Source organism: Setaria italica, chromosome VIII (genome assembly GCF_000263155.2).
Source record: "Setaria italica strain Yugu1 chromosome VIII, Setaria_italica_v2.0, whole genome shotgun sequence".
Taxonomy (NCBI): Eukaryota; Viridiplantae; Streptophyta; class Magnoliopsida; order Poales; family Poaceae; genus Setaria; species Setaria italica.
Genome location: NC_028457.1, coordinates 4,113,708 through 4,128,551, shown reverse-complemented (window position 1 = coordinate 4,128,551; position 14,844 = coordinate 4,113,708). Strand labels below are relative to the sequence as shown.

Sequence of the window (14,844 nt, the reverse complement as noted above, 5' to 3'; positions counted from 1 at the left end):
TGCCGGCCTTTTCAAACGTGGGCTATTCTTGGCAATATCTGGGCCGATATACAACCCATTAGGCTCACTAATATCGTCGCACGACCCATTAGGCCCACTACTTACCACCTACCTGTCTCCAACGAACTGGCAAGTCCATCATTCCCCAGCCGAGGAGAGATCTCATCTCGGCTCCTCCGCCGCCATGCCTCCGTCCCCATCCTCCGCCGGTGCAGGCGCCGCCTCGCCGTCCCCCTCCCCCTCCGCTTCCGCATCGGCCTCCGACCCGACCCCGTCCTGGTGGGAGTCGGTCTCGCAGGCGCGGTCCCGCATCCTCGCGCTCTCCTCCATCCTGCCCCCGCCCGCCTCCCACGACGTCGCGGCGCTGGCGGACTCCGACCGCCCGGCCCGCGCGCTCCTCCGCTCCCCGGCCGCCTACGCGGCGCTCTCAGACGCGCTCCGGGCCGGCGGGGGCGCCGGCGACCCCGCCTGCCACTGGCTCTACGACACGCTCCTCTCCGCCGACGCCGACCTCCGCCTCGCCGCGCTCGCGTTCCTGCCCCTGCTCGCGGCGCTCTACCTCCGCCGCCTCCCGCCCCAGCTCCCCTCCTCGCTCTCCGGCTTCGAGGCGGTGCTCCTCGCCGTCTACTCCTCCGAGGCCAAGAATCGTCAGGGGAAGCCCGTGCTCGTCCAGGTCCCTGACCTATCCGTCCCCTCCCTGTACCACACGCCGGCGTCCACCCCCAGTTCGAAGTCTCCTCGCCGGCATCAGCCGCCACTGATCCCTCCTCCGCAGGCGACTCCCGTGGTGGGGGTGCTCTCGCCGCCGCTGGAGCTGCAGGCGGCTGTGAAGTCAACCAAGCGAGCGGGGATTATTGGAGTTGCATTTGAGGCTTACTACTCCAAGATTTCACAGATGCCGGCTGCTTCCAAGGTGGATGCCTGCAATGCTGCTGCGGTGTGGGCGGGGCAGTACTGCAAATGCCGGTTTGAGCTCGATGAGAAGGAATTGGAAGAAGAGGAGGGTGACTCTTTAGGGTCCGTGTCGCCAATGTCGTCCGAGGCTGAGAATGGGAAGGAACTTGTGGAGGAATTGGCAAGGATGCGTATCTATGGAGACCGCAGTGGGCGGAATTGCCGTGAGGATTATGATAAAGAGGCGAGGGTGCCGCTACCCTGGGAGCTTCTCCAGCCAGTCATGAGGGTTCTTGGGCATTGCTTGCTTGCACCACTGAATCCAGTCGAGGTGCGGGATGCAGCTGCAGGTGCTGTCAGGGTTGTCTATGCCCGTGCATGCCATGACCTTGTGCCCCAAGCAATCTTAGCATCCAGAAGCTTGGTTGAGCTTGACATGAGTGCACGAAAGGCTGCAAAAGAAGCTGCTGCTGTGGCTTCTGGGGCAATTGTGGCTGCTGGCACTGATGGAAGCACTGCGTTGAGCTCTAGGCCAAGTTCAAAGCCAAACACACCCAGCAAGCAGCGGAAACCTGACACACTACTCGTCTCCAAATGAAGTCTCCAAATGAAGTCAACTGCGCTACATCCAGTAAGAATGTTTGGTGATGGTAAAGAGTTTCTTTCCGATGAGTATTGCATGTATGTCTGCCACTTGAAAATTGATGAAAATTCAGTACAACTTGCAATGCTTAAAATGTTACCATGGCTGGAAGACAGTTGGCTAAGGTTGTTTCCAACTTGGTGTTGTATGTTAACTTGTTGCATATAGTTGATGAATCAACATATAAATCCTGTAGTTGGTGGTTTAATGAGGAGTAAGCGTTCATACAAATGCTGCAGTTAATTGTTTTTGTTGTAATATTTAATTGAGTTTTTTTTTTTTGCAGCTGTGTGCACATATAGTTTTTTATGAAGATGCTTTATTGTACTTCAATTTGTCCTTGTTCCATTTCTATGTATACAAAGCAGTACTGAGTTTGGCTAAAAGATGGACTGATTAACCGGTTTATTCCAGGGAAATTTTATAGTTCAGTTTCTGGTTTGATCCACAACAAAGTAATGTGTACCCTATTTTTTATACAGAATATTAGCATTTCAATGGAAAAAGAACTTCTTTTGCTACTTTACAGTATGGGTCATCATAGCAGCATATGATGCAACCTCTTTATGTATCCCAGATTATTTAAAGCTACTATCTCTTGTGAATCATGTACCTCTATATGAAGAATGATTTTTGATATAATTAAATAATGTTAGAGCGAAGTGATTTAAATTAGCTAGGAAAAAAATCATTTGTCTAGCGTCTATTCCAATAGGAAATGATGTTCTCTGTTCTTGCTTTGTACATTTTGTACTATAAATTGGTCGCTGTATCTTACATATCATCGGGTCTATAAAAAGATAGGTTAAGCAAGATTCGGAATTTTCAGGTGTGAAGAACATCAAGATATACTAAATAGACACTTTTTCTTTGCATGAAAATAATTTTCTTTGCTATTAACCTATGGACTTACTATTTGGCCTTTGCGCCATTTATTGGGTTTGCTAGTAGCTGGAAGTTTGTGCCACTACATCCCAATCGTAGTGTATGGCCATTAATCTTGTTTGACATTGCCCCTTTGTATTGGTCTATGTTCTTTTATAGTTGATTGTTGTAAACCTGTAAATTGAAATGGAGTATCTGAATTGTGTGAAGGTGTCTTGAACGGATAATGTTGTAGCAGTTCTTGGACTGAAGCTAAACAAATACAATTGAGGAGTGTTTGATTCCTCCCATTCATCGGCTGAAACCGCCTGTTTGGACTTATAAGCCGGCTGAAAAGCTGAAACGACTGATTTTGTTGTGAGAGAAAAACACTGTTTGGTGGCTGATAAGCTGAAGCGAACAGGCAAATGCCATTTATCAATATTAAAGTCGTACTTTTGAGCGTTTCGTTACCCTTGCTACAAATTTTGCCCTCCACCAGTGCAAGCGGCGATATAGATCTATGTATACCGATACGAAGGAAAAAGAATTAAACACAATACCAAAGCTATGATAGTTTGTTAATCCCCAAGTTAAGCTAGATATGGAAACTATTCTACAAAACAACACTTATCACTTAATTTACTCTACCGCTAATACTGCCATGCATTTTTTTTTTTTGGGGGGTGGGGGGGAGCACCCCACCTGATTCATTAAAATTTTTCATCGGCCTTTTGGAGGCCAAACATCATACATGTGAGGTTCAGCATAAAACGAGGGGGGGAGGAGCAGTAAAGCAAAGCACATTACAGGGGCGTATTACATTGAGCTAAAAACAGAACACCAGGCATCTGCTGTCGCTCGGTCGCTGAGCTTGAAGCGCTCCCTCCATAGACGGGCTTCCTCGCGGCAGGCCATCCAGAAACGTTGCTGCGAGGCAGAAACTGCCATGCATATTCAGCTTTTGTTCTAACAGCCTATGCATATTCAGCTCTTGTTCTAACAGTCCTAGTTATTCCCCATCGCCATCGAGCAGAGCAAACGAATCGGATATGCCATGCCACAAAAATCGAGTGCCTTCCGGTCCCTTCGTCGCCCACCCAAGCCGGAACCCTCCCGTCTTCTTTCCATCACCCAACCAATCCTCGATCTGAGACATGCAAGCATGAGAATAAAAGAACCCCCTGACCAAAGCACGATCTGCTCTGCGAGCGTGAGAATGTCTCCAGAACCAATAATCTCGCTGAGCTTCTTGCTTAAGCAAGATGATTTAATGAGGTATACTTCTCCCCTATATTTTACATCCATTAAACCATGAGGACATCCTAAGAAAATTACAGATGTCAACTGTTTCTTTTCTCCTAACCGTGTAAGAAGAATTTTTTTTCCCAAACATTATTTCCAGAATGATTGTTAATCTACATGACTTTAAAGTAATTGAATGTTTTCTGTATGCATAATTGGTTGATGTGTTTATCTATCGGATTACAGTGTACTCCATTGTCAGAATAAGATCTTATCTTCAAGTTGCCTAACTGTTTTCTTGCCAAAATATACGAGATATAAATAAAGTTATACAGCTTTGCTAATAAAAAACACTGAATTTTGACATAAAGATGCTAGAGCTTTTTTCTTTTATTTTTGGTCATAGCAGCCTATTATTTGATGAAGATCAACAACAGAGTGTGTTAGATCAAGATCTGGGTTATCCTCCGAAGATTTTTTTTGAAGGAATTATCTTCCGAAGATATTTAACTTAAGTAAAGTGAATATATAATATTCTGCAATTTGAGTACGGTGTATGGGTTTGAATGTCAATCTCACAACTTAATATGCTATCAAATTTGTAGAAAGAGAACGTGATGATCTGATTTTATATGAGGTAAAATCGAGAGTAGAAATTGAATAGACTTTGTTTTCCCAAAGTGAAGTAGTACTGACTATGCAAGGTCCTGACTGAGTAGCATAAAGCAGCAACATTACATATCAATATATTCTACACCCTACACCCTTTATGCCACTTTTCTGTAATAAAAGATTGTGTTTCCATTATAGGCATGCAGAATATAAAAGAGCACTCCAAAAGATTGAAGATAAGGAGGCAGCAAAAGGTTTGCTCCAAAAAAGCTAAACATATTTATACTTTGTATTATGCTTACATCTATTACAACTGATTGATCTAGAATAACGACAACAACCATTTACATCACCAATATGTCACACAAAACACTTGTAACAGCTCTTTTTCATTTAGGTTGCTTCAAACGTTTCTCCATACAAAAATGCAATTTTGAGTTTGAAAACATTGTGATGTTGCTGTATCTTTTTCGAGCCATAGGATTAAAGCATATTAAGTTATACAAAACCTTTAATATAATTGATTTCAACGACTAGAAAATAATATTCTACCAAAAATTTACTAGATCTTTCTTATCTGTAGCAATTGAGGCATTAAACTTATTATAGAATTTATGCCTACAAGCAATGGCACACGTTGAGAATATATATTGTAGGTTCTTCTTATACTGAGAGAATGATTTAGGCATGTACGAATTAGGCACTTGGACTATCAGCTTGAGATACTTTCTGAATTGTTCTGAGATGAGCTCTGTATCTGAACTTGCAATCTTGGTAACACAGGTCAATACCTATCAGGTTTGAGCTAAATAGGGAGGGAGATAAACAGGTAGCTCCAACACACATTGTATGAAGGTCTATATAAATCAAAGTAGTTTTGTTCATATGTTACTTCTTGACATTTGATAAAAGGGCAATAAAAATTGTAGAAGAGCTCACTTTGTGCTGAGCTGCTGGTTATGCATCTTTTTATCATACAAGATATATGCTTGATTATAATAAATTTATATCACCATTGCAGATAAAGCCATTGAACGCTCGGTTTGAATTTCTCAACAAGGAGCACAAGTTGAGCTCTGGGCGTTGTCTAAGGTTTCCCTCGGTACACTTGTGCAAGATACAGGGCAAGTCTGGATACAAGAAGTAGATATGCCTTTTTCTTTTTATAGCACAATATACTTGCAGATTGGTCATGATTTAAAATTACTGGAGATTGGCATGTGCCTAATGGTATGAAATAGCTGTAGGCTTAATTTCAGAACAAGTATTGATTGTGATACACCAAAAGCAATACCTATTATACTTCGTCTGGGCAGATTGGTATGTACAAGTGCTTGCTTACTTATATACAGTAGAATCAATCCTTGATATGATGCTTAATCGTAATCACAATTATTTCAAATTACCCGGTAGTAAGATGCACAAATTTAATGACATTTGCATGTGCACTATCTGTTACAGCTACAAGGTAGGTTGTGGCTCAATTTTAGAATAATAAGCATCTTATCATGATATAGCTAATAAAGCAGTATTATGGTGACATATAAGCACTTGAAACACCTAACTATATTTATCTGCCAGAGGCATCCTCACTTAATAGTAGAAGTGCTTAGACTGAGCAGGAGCTTAGTAGCTACTTATCACATATTCACTCTTTAACAATTTTGCTGTACATGCATCTTCTATCCTACCACAAGCATTATGTGTTGTAACTCAAAAGCAATCTATGATTCTGGAACGTTTGTATCACAACTATATTATCCTGATCCGTACCTATCAGTATACTATCCTGCTATAATGAAAATATCAAATGCTCTTTGGTTTCTTCTAATGCAGCAAATCGGGCTTACCAATTTCCTCAATTGTGTAACTGTTCTGTTTGAAACTGAAAGAATTGCAATCAAAAGATGGAGTCTGACGAATGGTCTAGTAAGCTTTTAACAGAATTAACGGTGCATGTTCAAATGTAACCATAAAATCCCAACTCCATTAGTTCAAGTATTGGACAGCCAATGAGGTCATTCCAACAGATAGAAAGATAGAAGGAGCAAGTGTCTCAAAGTGAGGAGCTGCTGGACAAGCTCTGATAGTTTCTCGATGTTTACTAGCGATTCAGATTCTAGTTTTCTCCATCAATACCACTGACGGCAAATGGATATACGGCTCATGGTATTCACACTAGCCCAGCGGTGCAGGCACGCTAGTACTCAATGGGACATGTGCGTTTCTTGCAGGCAGTAGCAGCACGGCTGATATTCGTCTCCAAGCGGAAAGGTCTACCTTAGAATTGCAGCAATGATGGTTTGGTAGCAGGAATTCACACCCAATACGTTTAATTGCTGGGGCACGAACGATCTGTAAGAGTTCCAAGCATGGGAGTTGACATAAGCTATTAGGAAGCTCTCTGCAGAAGGCCAGGTTATCCATCAACAAAATCCTCAAGCTCCCAAGGGGAGCTGTAGACATCATCCACCTTGGAAGCTGCTGGCCAAAATACCCACTAATTTCAAGGTGTTCTAGACCAGGCGGAGGGCATAGTTCATCAAACACCTCCTTGATTAACTGAAGGACCGAAAGGTTGACTAGAGGGGGTTAATAAGAGCCTATTAAAATTCTCAACGAGAACAAGGCCTATATCCCAAACGCAACCCCACACCATACCGCGCGTTCTATCGTCAAGATGACGCAAGTCAACTTGTGACAAGCTCACCCTAGGAACGATACGAAACGCTCAAATCACAGCGGAAACACAGCATAAATCGACCGCATCATGTTCGCACACATGAGACAAAGCAAAGACATTACTAACCACCTACTAAACTAGGTGTTGACGCCGGATTTTGACACGTGTTTGGAATCGGCGTCAAAGGAGAAGAAAGGCGGCCAGTGCGGCGGCTAGAAGCTAGAGTTGGGAATCGGCCGATTAAAGTTACAGTGTTTCGGCCGACTGACAGAAGGAGTTGGTAGAGGCTGGCCGATTAGGAAGTCAGGATGGCTTGACCGGTGTGGGCCTGAGGTGGGTAAAGATGAAAATTAGCTGAAGAAGGGGATTGGCCCATGGGGAGATGGTAACCAACTCCGATACGAGTTGTGTTTGTGAATATTTGTTATTGTTTAAAATTAGAGATAGATCGTAGTCGGTTAACAAATTAGTTGTAACAGGGTATAAATAGCTGCCTCGTGAGGCTTGTAAACAACAACATCAATCAATACAATAAATCTACTTATTCCTTGCACTTTACTTTCAAGTCGGCGACTTCGCCAAAAACGTTTTCTTTTCACGAGTTTGTACGGGTTGGCAGGGCTGCATCGACACGATCTCCGACCGATTTGTAAGTTTCGCTTATCGAATAATATCTAAGCTTTAACTTCGGGCGCATCGCTGTTGTTTCGTTTAGATTTATTCACCAGTTATCCATATTAACTAGAATTATAGGTTTTATCTATTGCTCTAGTTTTATCACTAGTTATCCAGCTTGAGATTCAAACTGTCAGCTTCATTATGTTATCCTTATTTATTGTCATATAGCTGATTAGATCTGTTTCAAGTGTTGCTCTGTAGCGTTGTTTAAATTGCTTTAGTAGTTTCTTTACAATCGCTACGTGATTATCGGCTGCTCTATAGCCGGTCATCTCTACAGTAAATCGGTCGATTCGCTGATACGCTTTTCAAGACAGATCGGAACTTTAGCTGATCGAAGCCCCTGAAATTTAATACTTTTCTTTCCTTGTCAATCAACAGGTCAAATTGACTGGCACGTCACGCGAAACGCAGCAGGGCAATAACCCAAATAGGAGTTAAGCAGATTCTCCTGGGTCGTGTGTCCGACGCTGAGGGTCATCAGCCGATTTTCAGCGCCAACACACTTTTGGCACGCCCAGTGGGACAGAAGCAAGATCCAAGATGTCAAAGGCTGCTGAAATCTCTGAAGATAACGTCATCGAAATCACAGAGGCAGACCTCAAGGACGACCAGAAGGAGGAAGTGGCAAGGGCTTTAGAAGAGTATAAGAAGACATGCCTGCAATCCTTTAGTCGTACCAGAAGCGGGGAGACTATCAAGAAAGCTCCTCTTCCAACTCCCCACCATATCACCATCGCCGAGGATTCAGGGAAGATGTTTGAGATAATCTAGCAGTCTGTTTATCAGGCTATGATCGACCAGTCCAAGGTGATGACCAAGACTGTGTACAACACCGTCGTCAGTTCCGTGGTCAACGGCGCAGCTCAGGGGTATCGAGAACCAGCTTACACCCCTCCCATCGTGGCACCAATCAGAGGCTTCTCAACGGCGCCAAATACGTCTCATTCGGCTCCTTGGCTGATGCAGACGCAAATGGAGGGTACAATACTTTAATGCCCTTGGGATACAATGGTGCAACGCTCTACCACTCACAAGTGCTGTTTTTCCTGCACCGATTCCCCCCGTACAACCGCCATTTTCAAGCTCGGCGCCGTGGGGAGCAACGGCGACACTCACCGATCTAGACCCATCCACTAGTTACGGGAGATCTCCAGTTCAGGCATCGTTCCCATCGACCTCTCGGCCGACAGCCCCGCAATACTAGCAGACTACTTCAGAAATTGGTAGGGGGGCAGGTGCTCTAGAATCACTTAGAACTGCGGTGCCTATAACATTATACGATGAGGCGACAGATCCACTACGTCAGTAGCCATCGGTTGCTCAGCTGACAGCCCAACCACAAGATCTGCAACACGCTCCAGTCTATCACCCGATCGTGGTACCGCAAGTCCAATAGCACGTGCTGATTCCTCAGCTGGTCGTGCATTAGCAGTAGTAGCATCAGCAGCAGGTGAACTGGACCGCGAGGATAGCGGAGATAATTCAGGATTAGTTCGGGTTAAAACCAAAAGTACAGACTTACACGTATAAGATGCCGTACCCACCTGCCTACGACCTGTTGCCGTTCCCTCATCGGTACAAAGTCCCTGACTTCACCAAGTTCTCAGGCTTGGACGACACGTCGACGGTGGAGCACGTTAATAGGTTCATCATCTAGTGCAGGAAGGCTGCTACACAAGATGCTCTGAGGGTGCACCTGTTCTCGTCATCCCTGTCCGGATCAACCTTCCAGTTGTTCACTACACTACCGCCCAACTCCATTGTTACCTGGGCTGATTTGGAAAAGCAATTTCATAAGTACTTCTATGCGGGGGTCCGCGAGATGAAACTTTCAGACCTAACCAGCCTCAAGCAAAGAAGCGATAAGTCAGTGGCCAGCTACATACTGAGGTTCAGAGAAGTTAGGAACAAGTGCTACACCCTGGTCTTGACTGATGCTCAGCTGGCCGATATCGCTTTCCAAGGACTCCTGCCACACATCAAAGAGAAGTACGCCTCCTAGGAGTTCGAAAGCTTGAGCCAAATCATTCATCAACTATCCGGCCAAGAAATACACCCCTTTTACCAATGAAGGAACTTTCAGAAAAAGGTGGCGTATGTGGAAGGGTCCGAATCAGAAGAAGAAGCAGAAGTCAGCCTGGCAGATTGGGTAAAAGGGAAAAAGCCAATATCGTGCCCGTTCGGAAAAAATGAACTGGAGACATTTGGCTTCGACACATCCAAGGCCGACAGAATCTTTGACTTGCTGCTTTAGGAGGGACAGATCAAACTCTCACCTTACCATACGATTCCGTCGGCCGAGCAGCTCAAAAAGATGAAATATTGCGGCACAATGCCGCATCTCATGACACCAACAAGTGCAAAATCTTTCATCAACAAATACAATCAGCCATTAAGCAAGGAAGACTCAAGTTCGAAGTCCTGGTGAAGTCAGCAAAGCCAATGAAGATCGATCAGCACCCCTTCCCTGCTAACATGGTTGACGTGGGAAAAAACACACTCCAAACCAAGGTGCTAACGTCAGAATCGGCCAGAAGGAGAGGCGCCGTCGACCCCAGAAATCAGGCCTTGGCCAGGGATGTCAAAGGAAAAGGACGGATGGAAACCGAAGGTGAAGGACCAAAGAGACCACGTCGACCGGTCACCTCCTAAGACTTAGCAAGTACCAGCGGTAGCAGGAGGACTCAAGACGTCACGCGTAGATGATACGCCGACACGAGGACCACCGGAGGTGCCTATTTTTCATTCACTGCTAGGAAAGTAACCTCAGATTACCATCGGCCGATAACTACCCCAAGTGCAACGGATAGTATCGCAGCAGCTGTCCATTCAAGAGATCACGCTCCAGGGATCGGGGACTAGAGCCAATCAGTAGAAATAGGCACGAGCAAGGAGATTGGCGCGTTTCAGTGCGTGATCAGCTGGGAGGGGCAGAGTTGACCAGCGTAATCAGCTGGGGGTAGGACCAGCGCACATGATCGGCTAGGAGAAACGACCGACGCAAGAGTCTCAGATGAGAACCCCCTGTGGCGAGAGCCGGACTGGGAGCGCGCAAAACCACCTTGCAAACCAGTAAACCCTAGATGGTGCCCAGACGGCTTGACTAAGTCCCAGAAGCGGAGAGTCCAGCGTTTGCGCCAATGGGAGCAACAAGAAGAAGAACAAAGGCAAGCGGTGAATAAGAAAGGGGACATGTCTCGAGTTTGGCGCCCTAGAAGAAAAACCGACGAAGGTGACAACGATCACGATTCGGCAGCTGACATCAGCATGGTGTTCATCTTGCCGATGGAGTTCATGGCTTCCTCCGATCAAGTTGACGTGGTGGCGATAGAGGAACAGATGGCACAATTGGCTTTGGAGCTAATGACTGCCACTTTTGAGAAACCTGAAGACGAAAAATGCCAGCATATCAAGGCTCTGTTTCTTAAAGGACACATCAACGGATGACTAGTCGCTAAGATGCTAGTGGATGGAGGCGCTGCTGTGAACATCATGCCGTATGCCATGTTCCGCAAGCTAGGCAAAGGAGAAGAAGATTTAACCAAGACGGACATGATGCTCAAGGATTTCGAAGGCAACATATCTCTGACCCGGGGGGCACTCTGCGTCGACCACCATCGGAAGGAAGACCCTACCCACCACTTTCTTTGTTATTAATGGCAAAGGGTCCTACAATATGTTGCTCGAGCAGGATTGGATCCATACGAACTGCTGCATCCCGTCTACAATGCACCAATGCCTCGTCCAGTGGGTCGGCGATACCATCGAAGTAGTCACCGCCGATTCTGCCTACAGCATCACCGCGGCTAACGCACAACGGTGGAGCTGCGAACACGTTAGATGCATATCTGGCTGAACTTGGGACACTGATTTCCTGAATGTGTCGGATTTCGATCTACAGGAGATCCGAGTAGTTGGCTCTGAAGAATCAAATTAAATGGATCAGTTCGTCCGAGAAGATGGGAAACTTGGGCACGGGTTTACGTCGGCTGATTCATTGGAGATGGTGGACCTCGGAGACGGCGGCAAGCTAAGGCTGACATATATTAGTGCCAAATTAGACCCCGAGTACAAGCATGAATTAACGAGTTTGTTAAAAGAATTTAAATATTGTTTTGCTTGGGAGTACCATGAGATGCCTGGTCTAGACCGGTCCATTGTTGAACATCGGCTGCCTATAAAACCAGGGTATCGGCCATATCAGCAGCCTGCACAATGGTTTAACACTAAAATTCTACCTGATATAAAGGCTGAGATTACAAGATTGATTGAAGCAAGGTTTATTCGGCAATGTCGCTATGCCGAGTGGATTTCCAATATTGTGCCCGTATACAAGAAAAATGGAAAGCTATGCGTGTGCATTGACTTCAGGAATCTTAATCAAGCTATGCCGATGGATGGATATCCGATGCCGATGGCTGATGTTTTAATAGACGCGGCCGTGGGACACAAAGTCATCAGCTTTATGGATGGTAATGCGGGGTATAATAAAAAATTAATGGCCGAAGATATTTCAAAGACGGCCTTCAGATGTCCAGGCCATCTCGGTTTATTCGAGTGGGTGGTGATGACTTTCGGTTTGAAAATGCTGGAGCTACATATCAACGGGTCATGAACTATATATTCCATAAGCTTATTGGTGTCCTAGTGGAGATCTACATTGATGATGTCGTGGTCAAATCAAAGGGGCATTAAGAGCATCTGGTCGATTTGTGGAAAGTGTTGGAATGCACAAGGAAACACGGGTTGAAAATGAATCCTAACAAATGTGCCTTTGGCGTTTTGGCTGGCCAGTTTCTGGGTTTCATGGTCCATGAGCACGGCATCGAGATCAATCAGAAGATTATAGCCGCCATCAACAAGGTTGTGGCCCCACAAGACAAGACCGAGCTACATCCTTAATCGGCAAGGTCAACTTCATCCGGCGGTTCATATCTAACTTGTCTGGGCATATTCAAGGTTTCACCCCTTTGTTGAAATTGAAGACCGATCAAGAATTTGTCTGGGGTGTAGAACAGTAGAAAGCGTTGGACAACATCAAATAGTACTTGATCTCATCTCCGGTATTGGTCCCTCCACAGGCTAATAAGCCATTCAGACTGTACCTATCAGCTGATGAACGGTCTATCGGATTGGCGTTGGTCCAGGAGTTCGAGGGGAAAGAAAGAGTAATCTATTACGTCAGCAGAAGGCTTCTGGATGCCGAAATCAGATATCCTCCAGTGGAGCGGCTGTGCCTTTGTTTATATTTTTCTTGTACCAAACTCAGGTACTACCTGTTATCGACAGAGTGCGTAGTTGTGTGCAAAGATGATGTGGTGAAGTATATGTTATCACTACCGATTTTGAACGAAGAATTGGAAAGTGGATTCTAGCTCTCTCAGAATTTTTGACCTAAGGTACGAATCGGCCAAAGTTGTCAAGGGTCAAGTAATGGCCAATTTCGTGGCCTAGCATTGCGGACCAGAGATTGCCGTTGTCGAGCCAGCTCCGTGGACACTATATTTCGATGGGTCTTTGTGTGAGGCCGGATTAGGAATCGGCATCATCCTCATATCACCTCGGGGGGCAAGTTATGATTTCTCTCTACCAATTGAGGCATCCGCTACTAATAATCAAGTGGAATACCAAGCCGTTCTAAAAGGGATTCAATTATTGAGGGAGGTCAAAGCCGACGCGGTGGAAATTTTTGGGGATTCCATGCTCATTGTGGATCAATTAACCAAGAAGTCTGAATGCAAGGATGATAGGGATTTACTACGAAGATCGACTCCAGTTACTGAAGGAGTTCAAGTCCATAGTTATTGAGCATATTCCCAGGGATTACAATGAAGAAGCCAATAGGCTTGCCCAACATGCTTCTGGGTATCGGCCGATTCAAGGTGCCATGACCCTCGAGCTTGCAGCCGACGATTGGAGGAAGGAGATTGCCGACTACTTGAAGGATCCATCCAAGAAAGTTGACCGGCGAGTACACTTTCAGGCTACAAAATATGTACTACCTGAAGATGACTTGTTTTACTGGACGATTGATGGGGTGCTACTCAAATACCTTGGGTTAGAAGAAGCAAAGATTTTGATGGGGGAAATTCACGAAGGCGTATGCGGGGCCCATCAATCAGCCTACAAGATGAAGTGGATGATTCGAAACAATGGTTATTATTGACCGACGATTCTCGAGGACTGCTTTAAATATTATAAAGGATGTCAGGATTGTCAGAGATTTGGCAATGTGCAACGAGCACCAGCTTCGGCTATGAACCCAATAGTTAAGCCGTGGCCTTTTAGAGTTTGGGGAATTGATCTCATCGGACAGATTTATCCTCCGTCAAGCAAGGGGCACAAGTTTATATTGGTGGCTACTGATTACTTCACCAAATGGGTGGAGGCAGTCCCTTTGAAAACCGTGACATCAGCCGTTATGATTGAATCGTAAAGGAGCACATCATCTACCGGTTTGGTATTTCTCAGACCATTACGACCGATCAGGGAACAATGTTTACTTCAGGAGAGTTTGAGGAGTTCACTGCCGATGTGGGAATTAAGTTGTTAAATTCTTCTCTGTAATATGCTCAAGCTAATGGTCAGGCTGAATTGTTCGACAGAGGGATAATCAAGTTAATCAAAAGGAAGATAGAGGAGCAACCAAGGAGATGGCACGCGACTTTGAGCGAATCTTTGTGGGCCTACAGGATGGCCTGCCATGGCGCTACCAAAGTATCTCCTTATCAATTAGTGTACGGGCATGAGACGGTGCTACCTTGGGAGTTGAGAACTGGGTCCAGACGCACGTCGCTTCAAGATCAATTGATAGCCGATGATTATTTTCTCCTCATGAAAGGGGAGCTGGATGATTTGGTGGGTCAGCGATTAAGGGCCCTAATCAGCATCGAGGAGAATAAGAACAAAGTCACCAGGTGGTACGACAAGAAGGTCAAGGTCAAGCAGTTCTCCCAAGGGGATTTGGTATGGAAATTGATCCTGCCGATAGGGTCTAAGGATCCCAAATACAGTAAATGGTCGCCTACTTGGGAAGGGTCGTATAAAATCAGTCGATGTGCGCTAGGAAATGCATACATATTGGAGACCATTGAAGGAGAAGAATTTACAAGGGCCTTAAATGGGAGATATTTGAAAAGATACTATCCCAGCATATGGGTAGACGCGTAGCCAATGATATAGCGTGTCGGGTCGTTATGGCCGATTCCTATGACTCGTGTTT

The 14,844-nt window shown here is 45.3% G+C and overlaps 1 protein-coding gene across 1 annotated transcript; it reads left to right on the top strand.

Annotated features, from left to right (window-relative positions):
* Positions 1–135: 135 nt before the first annotated feature.
* LOC101760242 lies at positions 136–2,058 on the top strand. Its single transcript, XM_004978739.2, has one exon. It carries the CDS (start codon positions 185–187, stop codon positions 1,490–1,492), a length of 1,308 nt encoding a protein of 435 aa, XP_004978796.1. The 5' UTR covers positions 136–184; the 3' UTR covers positions 1,493–2,058.
* Positions 2,059–14,844: the final 12,786 nt, after the last annotated feature.

Coding starts and splice junctions, on each gene's coding strand:
- LOC101760242 (XM_004978739.2), top strand. CDS start 185: ATGCCTCCGTCCCCATCCTCCGCCGGTGCAGGCGCCGCCTCGCCGTCC.